The sequence below is a fragment of the Mobula birostris genome, chromosome 8, assembly GCF_030028105.1.
Source record: "Mobula birostris isolate sMobBir1 chromosome 8, sMobBir1.hap1, whole genome shotgun sequence".
Taxonomy (NCBI): Eukaryota; Metazoa; Chordata; class Chondrichthyes; order Myliobatiformes; family Myliobatidae; genus Mobula; species Mobula birostris.
The window spans coordinates 11304553-11323807 of record NC_092377.1 but is presented as its reverse complement, the minus strand read 5'-3'; the positions used below and the strand labels follow the sequence as shown (position 1 = coordinate 11323807).

Here is a 19255-nt window from a genome sequence, read left to right as displayed (position 1 = left end):
GTTTAGTGGGGCTGAAGCATCTATTTTCTAACTGAGGCGACATGGTAGCATTGCAATTAATGATATAAAGCACCAGCTGTAAGATCAGGGTTCGATTCCCACTACTGTCTGTAAGGAGTTTGTACGTTCTCCCTGTGACTGTGTGGGTTTTCTCCGGGTGCTCTGGTTTCCTCCCACAGTCCAAGAACACCCACCCATGTGTTAGTGAGCTGTGGGCATGCTATGTTGGTGCTGGAAACATGGCGAAACTTGCCCAGCAGAATCCTCACTGATTTGATTTGATGCAAGTGATGCATTTCACTGCATGTTTCGATATGCATGTGCCAAGTAAAGCTAATCTTTAATCTTTATCCATCTTCTCTGTGCTGTGTGACCTAATCACTCTAATCTCACTGTATGACCATCTAACATAGCCTGTTCTCTACCTGCCTTACAAGCTACATGGCTTGTAGAATTCCTGATTTCTGTTAGCCTTTATGAAAGACATGCATATGACATGCACATGTTAACTTTTTCATTACCAGGACATCCTGGGAGCCAGAACTACAGTACTTACGTTAACCCTTTGATTCTTGTGAACCTCCTTTGGACCCTCTCCAGTGCCAGTGCACAATACTCTACATGTGGTCACATCATCATGGTGAAGGATACATTTCAGATGCCATTTTCAGGGAAATATGTAGACCATAAGACCATAAGACATAAGGGCAGGATTAGGCCACCTGGCTCATCAGGTCTACTTCACCATTCCGTCATGGCTGATTTACTGGCCCTCTTAACCCATTCTCCTGCCTTCTTCCCATAACCTTTGATGCCCTGACTAATCAAGAACCTATCAACCTCCAGTTTAAATATACCCAATGATTTGGCCTCCACAACTGTCTGTGCACCTCTACCCCTCGGTTTCTCAGTTCTACAACACTATGTAGAGCAAGGGTTTCCAATCTGGGGTCCACGGACCTCCTGCTTAATGGTATTAGTCCATGGCATAAAAAATAGTTGGGAACTGCTGCTCTAGAGCACTGGAGTCATAGAGCCATTGAGCAGTATAAGAAGGAAACCATTGTGCTGTTAAGTCCCATTGACCCACACTTGGACTATTCCCTTCCATATACATCCAAAGTTCTCTTAAGTCTTCAATTATAAGGCAACTTCTTTAATTGTGAGATATGCTCAACCTTTCCCTCATAAGCTTTGAATTGAAAGTAACTGAAAAATGAGTTGTGTTACAGCTTCAACTCCATCAGAACTCTCCGCTATTTGGGTGGAACTGGTCCACACACAACAATTTCTCTTTCAGTTCTTCCAATAGTCTCCAAACCCAAAGTGTAGCAATGTGGTTGGAATAGGCTAACTGGTTTATAATTCCCCGGTTTCTCTCTCCCTCCTTTTTTAAATTGATGTACGTGGGAGAGAACCGGTCTATAATTCCCTGGTTTCTCTCTCCCTCCTTTTTTAAATTGATGTATGCGGGAAGATGTGGAATCGATATGGGTAGAGCTGCGTAACACTAAGGGGCAGAAGACGCTGGTGGGAGTTGTGTACAGGCCACCTAACAGTAGTAGTGAGGTCGGAGATGGTATTAAACAGGAAATTAGAAATGTGTGCAATAAAGGAACAGCAGTTATAATGGGTGACTTCAATCTACATGTAGATTGGGTGAACCAAATTGGTAAAGGTGCTGAGGAAGAGGATTTCTTGGAATGTATGCGGGATGGTTTTTTGAACCAACATGTCGAGGAACCAACTAGAGAGCAGGCTATTCTGGACTGGGTTTTGAGCAATGAGGAAGGGTTAATTAGCAATCTTGTCGTGAGAAGCCCTTTGGGTAAGAGTGACCATAATATGGTGGAATTCTTCATTAAGATGGAGAGTGACATAGTTAATTCAGAAACAAAGGTTCTGAACTTAAAGAGGGGTAACTTTGAAGGTATGAGACGTGAATTAGCTAAGATAGACTGGCAAATGACACTTAAAGGATTGACGGTGGATATGCAATGGCAAGCATTTAAAGGTTGCATGGATGAACTACAACAATTGTTCATCCCAGTTTGGCAAAAGAATAAATCAAGGAAGGTAGTGCACCCATGGCTGACAAGAGAAATTAGGGATAGTATCAATTCCAAAGAAGCAGCATACAAATTAGCCAGAGAAAGTGGCTCACCTGAGGACTGGGAGAAATTCAGAGTTCAGCAGAGGAGGACAAAGGGCTTAGTTAGGAAAGGGAAAAAAGATTATGAGAGAAAACTGGCAAGGAACATAAAAACTGACTGTAAAAGCTTTTATAGGTATGTAAAAAGGAAAAGACTGGTAAAGACAAATGTAGGTCCCCTACAGACAGAAACAGGTGAATTGGTTATGGGGAGCAAGGACATGGCAGACCAATTGAATAATTACTTTGGTTCTGTCTTCACTAAGGAGGACATAAATAATCTTCCAGAAATAGTAGGGGACAGAGGGTCCAGTGAGATGGAGGAACTGAGCGAAATACTTGTTAGTAGGGAAGTGGTGTTAGGTAAATTGAAGGGATTGAAGGCAGATAAATCCCCAGGGCCAGATGGTCTGCATCCTAGAGTGCTTAAGGAAGTAGCCCAAGAAATAGTGGATGCATTAGTGATAATTTTTCAAAACTCGTTAGATTCTGGACTAGTTCCTGAGGATTGGAGGGTGGCTAATGTAACCCCACTTTTTAAAAAAGGAGGGAGAGAGGAACCGGGGAATTATAGACCGGTTAGCCTAACGTCGGTGGTGGGAAAACTGCTGGAGTCAGTTATCAAAGGTGTGATAACAGCACATTTGGAAAGCGGTGAAATCATCGGACAAGGTCAGCATGGATTTGTGAAGGGAAAATCATGTCTGATGAATCTCATTGAATTTTTTGAGGATGTAACTAGTAGAGTGGATAGGGGAGAACCAGTGGATGTGATATATTTGGATTTTCAAAAGGCTTTTGACAAGGTCCCACGCAGGAGATTAGTGTGCAAACTTAAAGCACATGGTATTGGGGGTAAGGTATTGATGTGGATGGAGAATTGGTTAGCAGACAGGAAGCAAAGAGTGGGAATAAACGGGACCTTTTCAGAATGGCAGGCGGTGACTAGTAGGGTACCGCAAGGCTCAGTGCTGGGACCCCAGTTGTTTACAATATATATTAATGACTTGGATGAGGGAATTAAATGCAGCATCTCCAAGTTTGCAGATGACACGAAGCTGGGTGGCAGTGTTAGCTGTGAGGAGGATGCTAAGAGGATGCAGAGTGACTTGGATAGGTTGGGTGAGTGGGCAAATTCATGGCAGATGCAATTTAATGTGGGTAAATGTGAAGTTATCCGCTTTGGTAGCAAAAATAGGAAAACAGATTATTATCTGAATGGCGGCCGATTAGGAAAAGGAGAGGTGCAACGAGACCTGGGTGTCATTATACACCAGTCATTGAAAGTGGGCATGCAGGTACAGCAGGCGGTGAAAAAGGCGAATGGTATGCTGGCTTTTATAGCGAGAGGATTTGAGTACAGGAGCAGGGAGGTACTACTGCAGTTGTACAAGGCCTTGGTGAGACCACACCTGGAGTATTGTGTGCAGTTTTGGTCCCCTAATCTGAGGAAAGACATCCTTGCCATAGAGGGAGTACAAAGAAGGTTCACCAGATTGATTCCTGGGATGGCAGGACTTTCATATGAAGAAAGACTGGATGAACTGGGCTTGTACTCGTTGGAATTTAGAAGATTGAGGGGGGATCTGATTGAAACATATAAAATCCTAAAGGGATTGGACAGGCTAGATGCAGGAAGATTGTTCCCGATGTTGGGGAAGTCCAGAACAAGGGGTCACAGTTTGAGGATAAAGGGGAAACCTTTTAGGACCGAGATTAGGAAAAACTTCTTCACTCAGAGAGTGGTGAATCTGTGGAATTCTCTGCCACAGGAAGCAGTTGAGGCCAGTACATTGGCTATATTTAAGAGGGAGTTAGATATGGCCCTTGTGGCTACGGGGATCAGGGGGTATGGAGGGAAGGCTGGGGCGGGGTTCTGAGTTGGATGATCAGCCATGATCATAATAAATGGCGGTGCAGGCTCGAAGGGCCGAATGGCCTACTCCTGCACCTATTTTCTATGTTTCTATGTTTCTATGTTAATCTGGATTTCCAACATCTGCAGAATATCTTGAGTTTTGACAAACAAGATCAAATCTACAGATGCTGGAAATCCATCTTTCTATAGATGCTGCCTGGCCTGCTGCATATCTTGTGTGTGTTGCTCTTGTGTTTTAAGTTGTGTTACCATATTTATCTCATTAGTATTGCACTGAGTTGTTTTGCAATCTCATTGCTTCAAGTAAAGTTCTGTAAAATATAAATAAGTTTGAAATGTAAACATTTAATTCTGCCAAGCCACATTACTGATGGTGCATATGTTACACATGTAAACAAGATGCATCTACAAAAGGTAACCCTGAAGTTAGAACATACTTGTTCGTACTGCCCAATGACTTCAATAACCTCTTTGGAGGCTGGCATGGAAAAGAAGTGTTGAATGCCTGTGAATTCCTGCGCTTCAGTGAATTCAGGCAATGGACATCTGTTTTGGTAATCTAACATTTCATAGAGTCATAGAGCACTACAGAACAGAAACAGGCCCTTCAGCCCATCTAGACCGTGCCAAACTATTATTCTGTCTAGTTGCAATGACCCCACCTGGACCATTGCCCTCCATACCCTTCCCCTCTATGTGCTTATTGAAACTTCTCTTAAATGTTGCCATCGAACCTAATTCTACCACTTCTGCTGGCCGTTCGTTCCGTACTTGCACCATCCTTTGCGTGAAGAAGTTCCCTCCCAGATTCTCCTTAAACATTTCATCTTTCACCCTTAACCAATGTTATCTAGTTCTAGTCTCATCTAACCTCAGTGGAAAAAACCTGCTTGCATTTACTCTACATATACCCACATAATTTTGTAAACCTCTATCAAATCATCCCTGATTTTCCTATGCTCCAGGGAACAAAATCCTAACTTATTCAATCTTTCTCTACAACTCAGGTCCTCTAGTCCCGGTAACATCCTCGTAAATTTTTTCTGTATTCTTTCAATCTTATTCATCTCTTTCCATTAGGTAGGTGAGAAGAACTGCAAACAATACTCCAAATTAGGCCTTAGCAAAATCTTCAGCAACTCCCATACTCAGTACTCTGAAGGTCAATGTGCCTAAAGTTCTCTCTGCAACCCTATCTACCTGTGATCTTCATGCTCGGTATCATTTGGTGAATCGAGCAACCAGTAAGGAAGGAAATGGGATTAATGGGATTGCTCAGTGTGCCAGCATTGACTCAATGGGCTGAACAGTCTCCTTCAATGTCCTACCTACAATAGAATCATACACTTGCGGCCACTTTACACCACATGGACCTAATTAAGTAGCCACTAAGTGTATATTTATGGTCTTCTGCTGCTGTAGCCTATCCACTTCCAAGTTTCGATGCATTGTGTGTTCAGAGAATGCTTTTACTGTTGTAATACATGGCTATGTAAGTTATTGTCAGTTTGAACCTGTCTGACCATTCTGCTCCCACCTCTCTCGTAACAAGGTTTTTCAGCCACAGAACTGTTGCTCACTGGATTTTGTTTTTGTTTTTCACAACATGCTCTGTAAAGAAAGGATGTAATGCTTTCCCAGTGATTAATACCACTCACAAACCCATAAGGAAGTCCAAATCACAGCTTATGTGAGCCAAAGATGACCTGGGACTCAGGTGGGTTGGCGTTTACAGGATTCCTTGTGAACAAGGAGCAGCGTATATCGGTCAGATAAGATGCACAGTGGAAACAAGCATCGAGGGGCATAGGACGTGTAACCATTTGGGTTACTTGGAGAAATTGGTGGTAGCAGAACACTACATTTGCAATGGCCATAGGACTGACTTTGATGGCACAAAACTAATGGGTTTCGGGACTGCCTGATAAAGGAAGCCATTGAAATAAAACTAGAGGAAAAGAATTTTAACAAAGATGGAAGTCTTGTTCCAAGTAAGAACTGGAATTCGATAGTAAACAAGGGCAACCTTATTGGATAAGGACTAACCAATCAGGAGAAATGGATGATGGGGTATAAATACCACTGGACCAAACAGAATTTGTCATCGAAACATTGGTTATAATTGATACCTGTACCTGGCTGGAAACCTGAGAAGAGTTTATTCATCATTTAGATCACATTTCTTCCCCATTCTGATGTTTGGTCTGAACAACAACAGAACTTCTTCTAACTTTTAATGGCAGTTGGCAGTTCAACTTAAAGGTGCATTACCACCACCAACTGGACTGGAGTCTGGTGTAGAGAATTGGGAAATAAAACTCTTACTAGTTCTTTATCAAATGGAAACTAAATTGCCCCAACAAGCCCTATAGATTGTAAGTAGTGAAAGACAATACTGTGAATTAAAGTCACTCCAATAAGTTAATAAAGATTTAAAAGAAAACTATCAACCTCCAAAGAGAGTTGTGAAGCCTGCATTTAATTTCTTTCAACTTTATACGCTTCACACTGTATTAGAATGTGCTCAGCTGTTTCATAATGATGACAAAATCTGCACAACATGTTTTCCAACAAGATATAAGGAATAATTAAGCATAGTATGCCTATTTACCTGAACCTCTTGACCATGCCTGCATGCTTTTATACATTGAGTTGCTGCCACATGATTGGCTGATCAGATATTTGCGTTAATGAGCAGGTGCCACTGAGTGTAGAGCAAGGGTAATACTTCCTCTCAAAAGATGTTTCCCTCAAGAGAAGAGATAGTTGGTCTTTGCTGGAGAACCCTGCATGATTTTAACCCCATTACTTCATTAAACTGAAAAGGGATGTTTCCCGGACTGCTGGGCTTGAGCAAAAAGGAGGAGCTGGATAGGTTGTGGCATTTTTTTTCTCTGGATCACAGGAGGCTGAGACCCGACTTTGTAGGGGTTTATTGAGTTGTGAAAGGCACACTCTTTTCCCCAGAGTATCCAAACTAGAGGTCATAGGTTAAAAGTGAGTGGGGAATGATTTAAAGGGAACCTTTTGGAGCAAGCTTTTCAGCCAGAGCGTGCAGAGTATATGGAATATGCTGCCAGAGGAAATGGTAGAGGTGTGTACCAGTACAATGTTGAGAATAGCACACAGACAACATGCAGGAAGAACTCAGCAAGTCAAGCAGCATCTACGTGGAGAGTTAAAGTTCAAGTTCAACTTAATTTGTAATTCAACCATGTATACAGCTGAACGAAGTGTTGTTCCTCTGGGAGTAAGTGCAAAGCACAGACACGCACAGTCCATATAGTTACGATAGCACATATAGTCGCCAAAAATAATATTAGCTCAAGTTGCTGGATGGCATGGCCTGTAGGCTGATGGTGCATGGGATGGAATATGAGAGCTATCCAAGGTCTTTGATCAGGATTTACTCAAGACAGATGGATAGGTGTAGAGAAAGCACACGTATAGTGCGATGTGGGCCAAATGGGACTGGCTCAGTTACACAATTTGGTCAGTATGGACAAGCTGATGGGCCTAGTTCAGGGCTGAATAACTTTGATTCTAGTTCCTGTCCAAATGCATTTGAAAAATTTAAACATAAGATAACAATGATCAGCTAATATGATAATAATTATAAGTATACAAAATTATGAGGGGTATCGATAGGATAAATACAAGCAGGCCTTTTCCACTGAGGTTGGATGAGACTAGAACTAGAGGTCATGGGTTAAGGGTGAAAGGTGAAGTGTTTAAGTGGAACATGAGAGGGACTTCACTCAGAGGGTGGTGAGAGTCTGGAACAAGCTGCCAGTAGAAGTGATGGATGAAGGTTCGATTTTAAGAGTAGTTTGAATACATACATGGATGGCTGTGGTCCAGGTGCATTTCGATGGGACTAGGCAGAATAACAGTTCGGCATGGACTAGATGGACTGAAGGGCCTGTTTCTCTATGACTCTAAGAGATAGTTATAGAAGAAAATAGTGTGAGAAAATCCTGAGACCCTTCTAGAGCAATGTCCACCCCGAGATGTTGGACCCAGAAACAGCTGCGATTATTCCATTCCCAAACTGCCTGACCTTCGGAAAAATACATTGCAACTCTATACAGATCCTCCAACGTGAAACTGGACATTTGGTCTGTGGCTGACATGTAGCTCTAATTGTAATCTTTTGCTTGCCTCAACAGCACTTTAAACGTGCAGAATTACACGTCCTACTGGGAACCACCTGACCTGAGCAACTGTTCCATCAGCCCCAACTTCAACGTCAGTGACCTCCCAGTGGTGACTGCAGGTAATTCCCATGAATTTTTATTTAACTCAAGGAGCAATGCTGCTGAATAGAGATGATCAAGTTGTCTGGAAGCTGAAGGCCTAGAGGCAGTCTGTCCTAGGGATAGAGAATGGAGGCCCATAGGCGACCTGTACTAATGCTGGAGACTGGAAGCCCAGAGGTGGCCTGTACTGGGTTTGAAGGTTGGAGACTGAAAGACGGCCTATCCTAGCGCTGGAGGCTAGAGGCCTGGAGGCGGCCTGTACTGGGTTTGAAGGTTGGAGGCTGAAAGACGGCCTATCCTAGGGCTGGAGGCTAGAGGCCTGGAGGCGGCCTGTACTGGGTTTGAAGGTTGGAGGCCTGTACTGTGTCTGAAGGTTGGAGGCCTGAAGCCAGACTCTCCTGACTATCGAACCTGTCTGTGTGCATTAGGGAGGAAAGGAGCTTGTTTTGCTGGTGTTGTTCCATTGGTGTTCTTATCTTGTTGCTGCTCGTATTGTTTTGCTGAGCATTGTGTGCATGCTAATTTGGCAACACACACAAAATGTTGGAGGAACGCAACATGTCAGGCAGAATCTATGGAAATGAATAAACAGTTGATGTTTCAGCTCGAGTCCCTTCATTAGGACTGGAAAGGAAGTGGAAAGATGCCAGAATAAGAAGGGGGAAAGGGAAGGAATATGAGCTAGAAGGTGATAGGTGAAACCAGTCAGGGGCGATGGATGAAGTAAGAAGTTGGGAGGTGATAGGTGGAAAAGGTAAAGTGCTGAAGAAGAAGAAATCTGATAGGACCATGAGAGGCAGGGAAGAAGGAGGAGGGCCACCAGGGGGAGGTGATAGGCAGGTGAGGAGAAGAAGTAAGAAGCCTGATTGGAGAATGCTAGGTTGGCGTTGGAATATGTGGTGACACTTACGGGCTGCCCCATCACATCCTTAGGCTGTGTTGGCTGTTAACATGAATGGCACATTTCACTGTGTGTTTCCATGTACATGTGATCAATTAAAGAATCTGCTCTGATTTACTATGATCAGATCCTCGGCCACGAAGGCTGGCATTACAAAGCAGCAACAGTTCAGCCTTATGGAAATCCACAGTGCAAACGAAACAATAAATTTTGTCTGTTTTTGCATTACTGCAAATCGCAATATCGATGGTTTGCACGGAACAGTGCACAGGATTGTACTAATTGGTCCTTTGATTACTCATGATTCCGTGGTGATCCCATAAACTCGCCCCCAAGGATCTCACCCCAACCATCTAAGGACCCCATCCTGCTCTCCTGTGATGTTGTATGGCCTGAGTCTATGTAAGCTATTTAGAACATGGCACATATAGAACAGTATTGGCCTTTCAACCCATGCTGTCGTACTGACGATTTAACCTTCTCCAAGATCAGTCTTTTCTCCTGCATAGCCCTCCATTTTTCTATCACCCATGTGCCTATCTAAGAGTTTGTTAAAAGTTCCCAATGTATCTGTCTCCACCACCCACTCCCTGGCACACACCATTCTCTGTGTAAAGAAATTGCCCTCTGACATCCCCCTGTACTTTCCTCCAGTCACCTTAAAACAATGCCCCTTAGTATTAGCCATTTCTGCCCTGGGAAAAAGTCTCTGTCTGTCAACTCCATCAATGCCTCTCAAACACAAGAAAATCTGCAGATACTGGAAATCCAAGCAACACACACGCAAAACGCTGGAGGAACTCAGCAGACCAGGCAGCACCTATAGAGAGAAGTACAGTCGACTGAGACTCGTCATCAGGACCTGAAGAGGGGTCTCGGCCTGAAACATTGACAGTTTACTCATTTCCTGGCCTGCTGAGTTCCTCCAGCATTTTGTGTGTGTTGCAATCAGTGTCTTTTATTGGCTTGTACACCTCTATCGTGTGGCAGGTGGCCAAGTGGTTAAGGCATTGGACTAGCGACCTGAAGGTCATGAGTTCGAGCCCCAGCCGAGGCAACGTGTTGTGTCCTTGAGCAAGGCACTTAATCACACATTGCTCTGCGACGACACCGGTGCCAAGCTGTATGGGTCCTAATGCCCTTCCTTGGACAACATCGGTGTCGTGGAGAGGGGAGACTTGCAGCATGGGCAACTGCTGGTCTTCCATACAACCTTGCCCAGGCCTGAGCCCTGGAGAGTGAAGACTTTCCAGGCACAGATCCATGGTCTCGCAAGACTAATAGATGCCTTTTCTTTCTTTCTTTACACCTCTATCAATTCACCTCGCATCCACCTTCACCCCAAAGAGAAAAGCCTTAGCTCGCTCGACCTATCCTCATAAGATATGCTGTCTAATCCAGGCAGGATCCTGATAAATCTCTGCATCCTTTCTAAAGCTTTCAACTATAGTGAGGTGACCAGAAATGACAGAATATTCCACTGTGGTTCAACCAGCGTTTTATAGAGCTGCAATATTATCTCATGATTCTTGAACTCAGGACTAATGAAGGCCAGTACACCTAAACACGTTCTCAACCATTCTATCAACTGTGGATTCCAGAATACCCTTGTCCCTCCACACTGCTGAGAGTCCTGCCATTGGCCTTGTACTCAGCCGGCAAGTTCGATCTTCCCAAGTGTAACACTTCACCCTTTCTCATTGCTTACTGCAGACAACGCAGCTGAAGTGGCCAACCAGCTCCTGGACCTCTCTGCGGACAAGAATCTGACTCGGGAAGAGGTGGACCAGCTAGTGGAGAAGCTGAGTCAGATCGTCATCATGTCCAAGATCAACTCGTCCCTGGCATCCACTGTGCTGACGGTTCTGTCCAATATCCTTTCCAGTTCGGACAACGCACTCACCACATCCTCCCAAGTGTGAGTGGCCCTCAGCAGATGGGTCCAATTCTGAGGCATGGAGTCACAGAGCACTACAGCACAGAAACTGGCCCTTCCTCCCATCTAGTCCATGCCAAACCATTATTCTCCCTACTCCCATCACCCTGCAACTGGACCATAGTCCTCCATATCCCTCCCATCCATACACCTATCCAAGGAGAAATGGGCCCTTCAGCCCATCTTGCAGACCAAGATGCCTGCATAAATAGCCCCATTTGCCTGTGCTTGGCCCATTTCTGTCTATGTGGGGCCCCATGGTCCTGTAGCAGTTAGTGCGACGCCATTACAGGTTGGGGCGTTCGAGTTCGGAGTTCATTTCCGTCAGGAGTTTGTACATTCCCCCCCCCCCCCCCACCGTGACCATACGGGTTCCTTCTGGGTGCTCTGATTTCCTCTCACAGTCCAAAGACGTAAGGGTTTGTAGGTTAATTGGTCACTGTAAACCATTCTGTGATTAGGCTAGTGTTAAATAGGAGGGTTGCTGGGCAGCACGGCCCTCAGTGCCAGAAGGGCCTGTTCTGTGCTGTGTCTCTAAATGAAATGAACTCTTGTTATCCCTGTACTTATCCAAATGTCCTCTTGCCCCTGACTCTCCCATGAGTGGGAACATGTTGACATCTGCCCTGCCATTCCCCTGGAATATTCACCCCTCATTCCTAAAGAGATGCGTTCCATTTCTAACCTCTGCTGAGTTAAGAACCGATGACCTGTGCCTGCTGACGCCCTTCTTGCTCCTCCTTGCCCTCAGGGCCCTGAGGACTGTGGACGCATTGACTGCCAAGATGATCTTCAGCGGCCCATCCGTGAGCATCACCACCCCCAACCTGGCCATTGGGATCTCCGCCATCGACTCTCAGACGTACAATGGGACCTCCTTCAGCATTGGGTCCCAGGTTGGAGAGGAGTCCGAGCTAGAGGTGAGATGTCTGGGGTGGGACAATGTCGTGAGAAATCAGATTGGCGGGTTCAATCCATGGGGACAGAAGGCACTCACTACCAGTAAATAGGTTAACTAGTTATTTACAAGACAAGACGGGCACTAAACCTTTCAATCTAAGCTTGGTCACAGGCACTTACCTAAACTGACCGCCCATCGTGGCAGGACAAAACAGACACTAAACACTCACAGAGTGGCAAATACTTACCTAACGTGTGCACCCGGGCCCCCTTTACTGCAGCACACCTCCTGTGTTTACTGCTTCCGTGGCACCCTCGTCTACCCGGTCCAGAGCGACCTGCAAGTGAAAAGAGTTACTGCCCGCGAGATTTAAACTCTGCTGGTGCCATGATATCATCAGCTAAACAGCAGCTAGATGGGAGGGGCTGAAATTCTCCTTATACAAGCCAATCCCTGCCTCCCATGGGGGAGTGGTGTTCAATGGACACTTATTACATGCAAAAGTGTTAGGCACATATAGTTAGGGTGACCAGTACTGTATATGGCAATGAGATTCTCTCCCTGATGAGCTCGATGCCTTTTATGCTCGCTGTTCGGGAGTATTCTGGAGTTATGTGAATATAGCAGATTTGCATTCGAGCAAAACCCACTCTTCAGTTTCTAACGTAAATTGTAAATTGAAGTTACAATACTATACAAAAGTTTTGGACACCCCAGCTATATATATATAATATGTGTGTGTGCCTAAGATTTTTGCACAGTATCTACCTGGTCATCAATGATTCAATGGTTCCAGTTAATATCAGAGAACGTGTACAGTATACTTTCTGCAGATATCCATAAAACAGAAGAAAAACCCAGAGAATGAATGACAGAAAAATGTTAGAGCCCCAAAAACCCCCTTCTCCCTCCCCCATGCACACAAGCAGCAGCAAACATCAACCCTCCCCCACCCCTCCCTCTACTTGTTCCAGCAGGAAGCATCAGCACCCACTGCCCACCAAGCAAGCAACAGCAAACCCCCAGAGAGAGACCATCATCTGCAGACCAACAAAACCCACCGTTCAGCCAGCAGATCGATGTACCACAGACTCGCTCTCCCACTAACAAAGAAAAGAGAGGTGTCACTCCTTCCACTGCGAGAGGGGAGAGGAACAGATCACTGTTTCGATGTTACAGCGTAAGGTGATGTTTACTCGAGCTCAGCTGACTTGAGAAACCCTAGACTCTCACCCCCCACTCCCATAGAGAGAAAGAGAGAGAGAGGGAGGGAGGGGTAGAGGGAGAGAGAGAACAATTACTTGAGTGTCGAGGCCTCCGACAGCTGCACCCGTTGCGTTGATGTTCTGATTTCCCGCGACGCTTCGGTTGGTGACACTGGCGAGGAATCGCATCCACAGGGCCACCCGAGGCCAAACCCTGAATTCAAGGACAGCAACAGAAATATTGCCCTTTCTGGAATTAATTTGGAGATCGAAGAGGGTAGGGCAGTGGAGGTTGTCTGCATGGACTTTGGAAAAGCATTTATAAGACCATAATTCACAGGAGCTGGTTTAGGCCATTCAGCCCATCAAGTCTGCTCCACCATTCAGTCATGGCTGATTTATTGTCTCTCTCTCAATGCAATTCTCCTGCCTTCTCCCTGTAACCGTTGAAGCTCTGACCAATCAAGGACCTATCACCCTATGCTTTAAATACACCCAGTGAACTGGCCACCAAAAAGTCATTTGACACGTCCATCGTGCCTGACCTGCTCAGAGTCTCCGCTCAATTTTTTTTCATTTTAAAACTCCATTATCAGCAGTTTCACTTTAAGTGCTCACTTCTCCTCACTACTTCTTTTTTCTGTTTTTGCACTACCTACTTAATTTGACTTTAGGAAAAAGTATATTTGCTGGTTGTGCACCTCCACTCCATCCACCAAAAGTGGAACTTCGCTGTGGCCAGACTTTTTAATTCCGATTTCCATTCCTGTTCCAACAAGTCAGTTCACGGCCTCCTCCTGTGCAGTAATGAGACCACCCTCAGGGTGGAGGAGCAGCACCTTGTATTCCATCTGGGGAGCCTCCAATATGATGGCATGAACATTGATTTCTTCTTCTGGTATTTTTTTTCCTCTTCCCCTCCCTTCATCTTCTATTCCCCCTCTCTGGCCTTTTACCTCTTATCACCTTTCCCTGGGCCCCCTCCTCCTTCCCTTTCTCCTATTGTCTATGATCCTCTTCTTTCAGATTCCTACCCCTCCCGCTATCTTTTTATTCCAGCATCTTCCCCCTTTCTTTCTAGTCCTGATGAAGGGTCTCGGCCCAAAATATTGACTGTTTACTCTCTTCCACGGATGCTGCCTGGCCTTCTGAGCTCCTGAGGCATTTCGTGTGTATTACAGTAATTTAGCTTTTATTATCATGTATTGCACTGTACTGCTGCTGCAAAACAACAAATTTCACAACATATGCAAGTGATATTAAACCTGATTGTGATTCTCCTGTCTAAGCATCTTCCCCTATCAATCTCCCTACTTAAATAGAGACGCAGTGGTAATACTGGCAAGCTGAAACGTCTTCAGCAGCTGGAGTATACTCCCATAAGCCCAAAAGACACAGAAGTAGAATTAGGCCATTCAGCCCATCGACTCTGTTCCATGGCTGATTTCTTCCTCGTAAACAGGAGAAGGTCTGCAGATGCTGGAGATCCAAAGCAACACACACAAAATGCTGGAGGAACTCAGCAGATCAGGCGTCATCAATGGAAATTAATAAACAATCACTGTTTCAGGCCGAAACCCCTCTTTGGGACTGGAAAGGAAAGGGGAAAATGCCAGAATAAAATGGTGGGGGGAGGAGAAGAAGGATAGCTAGAAGTTGATAGCTGAAGCCAGGTGAGTTGCAAAGGTAAGGGGCCAGAGAAGAAGTAATTTCCTGGAACTCTTAATCCTCTTACCAATCAAGAATGAATCAAACTCTGCCTTAAATATACTCAATGACTTGGCCTCCACAGCCATCTGTGGCAATAAATTCAACAGATACACCTCTGTCTGGCAGTAGAAATTCCTCCTCATCTCTGTTCTAAACTCAAGTCCCTTTATTCGGAGCCTATGTCCTCGGATCCCAGAGTCTCCTACTGATGGATATATCCTTTCCACGTCTACTCTATACAGACCTTTCAGTAATTGGTAAGTTTCAATGAGATCCCCTGCATCCTCTTCAACTCTGTTGAGTACAGACCCAGAGTTCAGAAGGATTAATTTTTACCCTGAAGGTAAAATTCCCTGCTTAATGAAACAATGCAGGTGAGTCTTGATTGATGAGGGGAATGGCTTGGAAGATGAATGGGTTTGTTGGATCTAAGCGTATTCTGGAGTTATCGCCTCTGTGCTCTGTTGTCACGATATGATTGATGTCTCTCTCTTTCTGGCCCACAGGTTACTTTAGACGGGAAACCACCGAGCGATGCCCTGGCTGAAATCAAGCTTCCTGTCAGCATCTTTGAGCGGTTGACAGCAGAAGAGATCAGTGTGGTGTCCAGGGCTCAGTTTGCCTTCTTCAGTAGGACAGGACTGTTCCAGGCAAGCATCAGACATCTGAACGTCTACATCCGCTACCTTCAAGGGTTGTTTCATCCCCACTCTTCCCCAGACCAGTTTTTATCCTCTCGCCTCCTGCCAGCTGATGTTTCTCTTCATTAGGATTGGGTTTGATAGAGCTGGGAATGACTTCCTCCTCCGTAGTTGGCACCAGAGCCAAGATCAAAGTCAAGTTCATTGTCATAGGCACAGATATATGTATGAACAGATGGAATTAAAATCTTACTTGTAGTGTCAGCACAGGCACAATGGCATCAGAGATGCAGCGTTCACAAAGAAAACAAAATTCACCACAGCCTATACAACATCAGAGCACAATTAGTATAACGAGAAGGGCGAGGTGCAAGCGGTCATGCAGAAGCTGTCTACGTGCTTTAAGGGTTTTGTAGCTCCCGCACAATGGGAGAGGGGAGAAGACAGAATGCCTGGGCTGGTTGTTTCACTGAGGCAGCGAGAAGTGTAGACAGGCTCCATGGAGGGGGAGGCTGGTTGCTGTGAGGTGCTGGGCTGTGTCCGCAGCTCTCCGCAGTCACGGTGCACTGAGGTAGTTGAAGGGAAAACGATAACAGAATGCAGGATAAAGTGTTACAGTAACAAAGTGCAGAGCAGGCAGAAATTAAAGTGCACGATCATAACAAGGTGGATTGTGAGATCAAGAGTACGTCTTGCTGTGTTGGGAGGCCGTCCAATATCTTATAGCAGCTTTCCTTGATTTTTCAGGCTTTTGTATTTTCTGCCCGATGGGGGGGGGGGGGGGGCTACGATTATGCTCCTTGCTTTACTGAGGTAGCGAGAAGTGTGGACAGACCCCCGGTTGTCAGATGGTGTGGAAATTAATTCTCCTCTCTACTATTAACCCAGTCGCACAACCTTTGCACCATGGCAGCCCACCTGCCAGTCCGAGACCAGAAAAACAGGCCATTTAGCCCGCTGAATCCATGCTGTCCATCAGCCGCACGTTTACCCAAATCCCATGCCCTTATTCATAGGAGCAGAATTAGGCTATCCAGCCCATCGAGTCTGCTGTACTATTCCATCATGGCTGAGTTTTGTTATCCTTCTCAATCCCATTGCTCCTGCTTTCTCTCCATAACCTTTGACACTCTGACCAATCATGAACCTATCAGCGTCTGCTTTAAATATGCCGTACACAATGGCTTGGCCTCCACAGCTACCCGTGGCAATGAATTCCACCACAGTCTGGCTAAGTTAATTCCTTCACATCTCTGTTCTAAATGGACATTTTCTCCTCTGAGGCTGTGCCCTGTGGTCCTAGGAAACATCCCCACTATAGGAAACATCCTCTCTACATGCATTCTGTCTGTCATTCTTTCCATGTTGCCACTGGAATATACAGCAGATGGGGTAAGAAAAACACTTGCTTTGAAATGTATCCTAGTCGATTGTTCTGAACATGCTGTGTAGTAACGACAATGTAGGGAACCCTCCCAAGATTTGGTTCACCTGATCCCAAAGGAACGAGCAAAGAGGCTGGGGCTGAAGTTGTGGGTCTTGTGTTCCTTTGTAATATGAGCTCAAAAATAGGAAAAGTAACCATTCATAGACTCTTGCTCCAGTTGTCTCAAGGGATGCACAGTAGCCTTGCGGTTAGTGTAACATTATTGCAGTGCAACTGACCCAGGTTCAATTCCCGAAGCCGTCTGTAATGAATTTGTACGTTCTCTCTGTGACTGTGTGGGTTTCCTCAGGGTACTGCACTGTCCTTCCATATTCCAAAGACTTACTGATTGGTAAGTCAATTGGTCACTTGAGTGTAATTGGGTGCCACAGGAGGGAGAGAGTAATAGAGTGGGTTAAAGGAGAAAGCGAGGGAAAGAAATGAATAGAGATAGGTTTGAAAAGGGACAAAGATGATCTGATAGTACAAGCTCTTGCGTCCTCTTTAATATGGCTTTCCTATTCCCATGGGATCAATAAAGTATGACTATGACTCTCTCTCTTTCTTTTTCACTGTCTTTCTAACAGTTTTCCTGTCCCATTCCTTCTCTCTAGTTCTCTTTCCTCTTTCCCTATTTTCAGTTTCTCTTAGTTCGCTCACACTTTCTGCCTCTAGTTTTCTCCTTACCTCCCCCCTCCCTGCCCTTCTTTTTCATCCCTCACTTTCTTTTTATCACCCTCTCTCTCATAATCTTCCCCTCCCCCTCCACTTTCTCCCTCTCTCCCACTCTCTCCCTTCCTCTCTCTCTCTCTCTCTCTCTCTAGTTCCCTCCTCTCTTTCTCTGTCGCCTTCCCCTCTCTCCCTCCTCTTCCTCTTTCTGTCTCTGTCTCTCCCTCTCTTTTTCTTCTTTCTTGCTCTCTCTTTTTTCTCCTCTCTCCCCTCATCACTCCCTGCCTCTTTCCTCCTCTCCCTTTCTCTCCCTCCGCCTATATCTCTCTCATTATCTCTCTTTTTCTCTTTCTCTCTCTCTCTCCCCTTTCCTTCTCTCTCTCCCCTCTCCCTCTATCCCTCTCCCTCTCTCTCTTTTTCCCTCTGTCTCTCACCCCTCTTCCCTCTCTCCTTCTCTGCCCCCTCTCCAAGCCTGTTTCCATCTTTCTCTCTTTCCGAGTCTGCCTCTATTCCTCTGCATCTCTCAGTGCCTTTGTGTTTTTCCCACCCACTGGACGCACGAGTCTCTAGCCCGGAGCCACACCGACGCTTCTTTGGCGCCTGCGTCGCACTGCCTATTTAACAGGGATGTCTATGCTTTGACAGGACCCGCGTGAATTCTCCCTGCAAAGCTTCGTGGTGGCGAGCAGCGTGGGGAACATAACCATCAGCAACCTGTCCGAACCCGTCAGCATCCGCATCAAGCACAGGAACCCTAAGGTACGGCCGGCCTGTGGCAGTCAGCTCGTTACAGGGCTTCGCTGTTCCTTCCTTAGGTATCAGTGGCGCCAGTCTTTCTGATTTCAATGTAATGTTCTCCTTGCCTTTTGTTTCTGTTACTGAGCCCCACAGTTTGCACACTGGGACATGTCCCCTGTCCCTCCCACGCTCCAGGCTTCTTCAGCAGTGTTGGAACAGATTCCTTTTCAACATATGTACCAGAAGCAGGCATAAGCCAGTCAGCCTCTCAGACCTCTTCGTTATACCATAAGACATAGGAGTAGGGTTAGGCCATTCAGCCCATTGGGTCTGCTCTCCCATTCCATCATGGTTGCCTTATTATCCCTCTCAACCTCATTCTCCTGCTGTCTCGCTGTAAACTGTGACACCCTGAAGCTAATCAAGAACCTATCAACCTGCGCTCTAAATATACCCAATGACTTGGCCTCCGCGGTCATCTGTGGCAACGAATTCCACAGATTCACCACACACCTGCTAAGGAAATTCCTCCTCACCCCCGTTCTAAACAGATGTCCCTCTTTTGTGAGCCTGTGCCCTCTGGTCCTAGACTCCCCCAATATAGGAAACATCTTTTCAATTTCGACTCTGTCCAGGCCTTTCAATATTCAATGTGGTGCATTGTTCCCCCTCATTCTTCTAAACTCCAGCGAGTACAGGCCCAGAGTCATCAAACAGGCCTCGTATATTAACCCTTTCATTCCCAGGATCATTCTCATGAACCCCCTCTGGGCCCTCTCCAATGCCGGCCCATCTTTTCTTAGCTAAGGGGCCCAAAACTACTCATAATACTCCAAGT

At 45.6% G+C, this 19255-nt stretch overlaps 1 protein-coding gene across 6 annotated transcripts in view; it reads left to right on the top strand.

The window, feature by feature from the left end:
* adgrg6 (adhesion G protein-coupled receptor G6) overlaps positions 1–19255 on the top strand; it is a 181053-nt gene that overhangs the window by 116089 nt on the left and 45709 nt on the right. For all 6 annotated transcript variants that reach the window (XM_072264787.1, XM_072264786.1, XM_072264785.1 and 3 more), the window contains 5 exons: positions 8201–8307; positions 10905–11109; positions 11879–12047; positions 15450–15593; positions 18325–18438. In XM_072264787.1, the coding sequence (XP_072120888.1) occupies positions 8201–8307; positions 10905–11109; positions 11879–12047; positions 15450–15593; positions 18325–18438 (739 nt within the window). The remainder of the gene's footprint in view (positions 1–8200; positions 8308–10904; positions 11110–11878; positions 12048–15449; positions 15594–18324; positions 18439–19255) is intronic.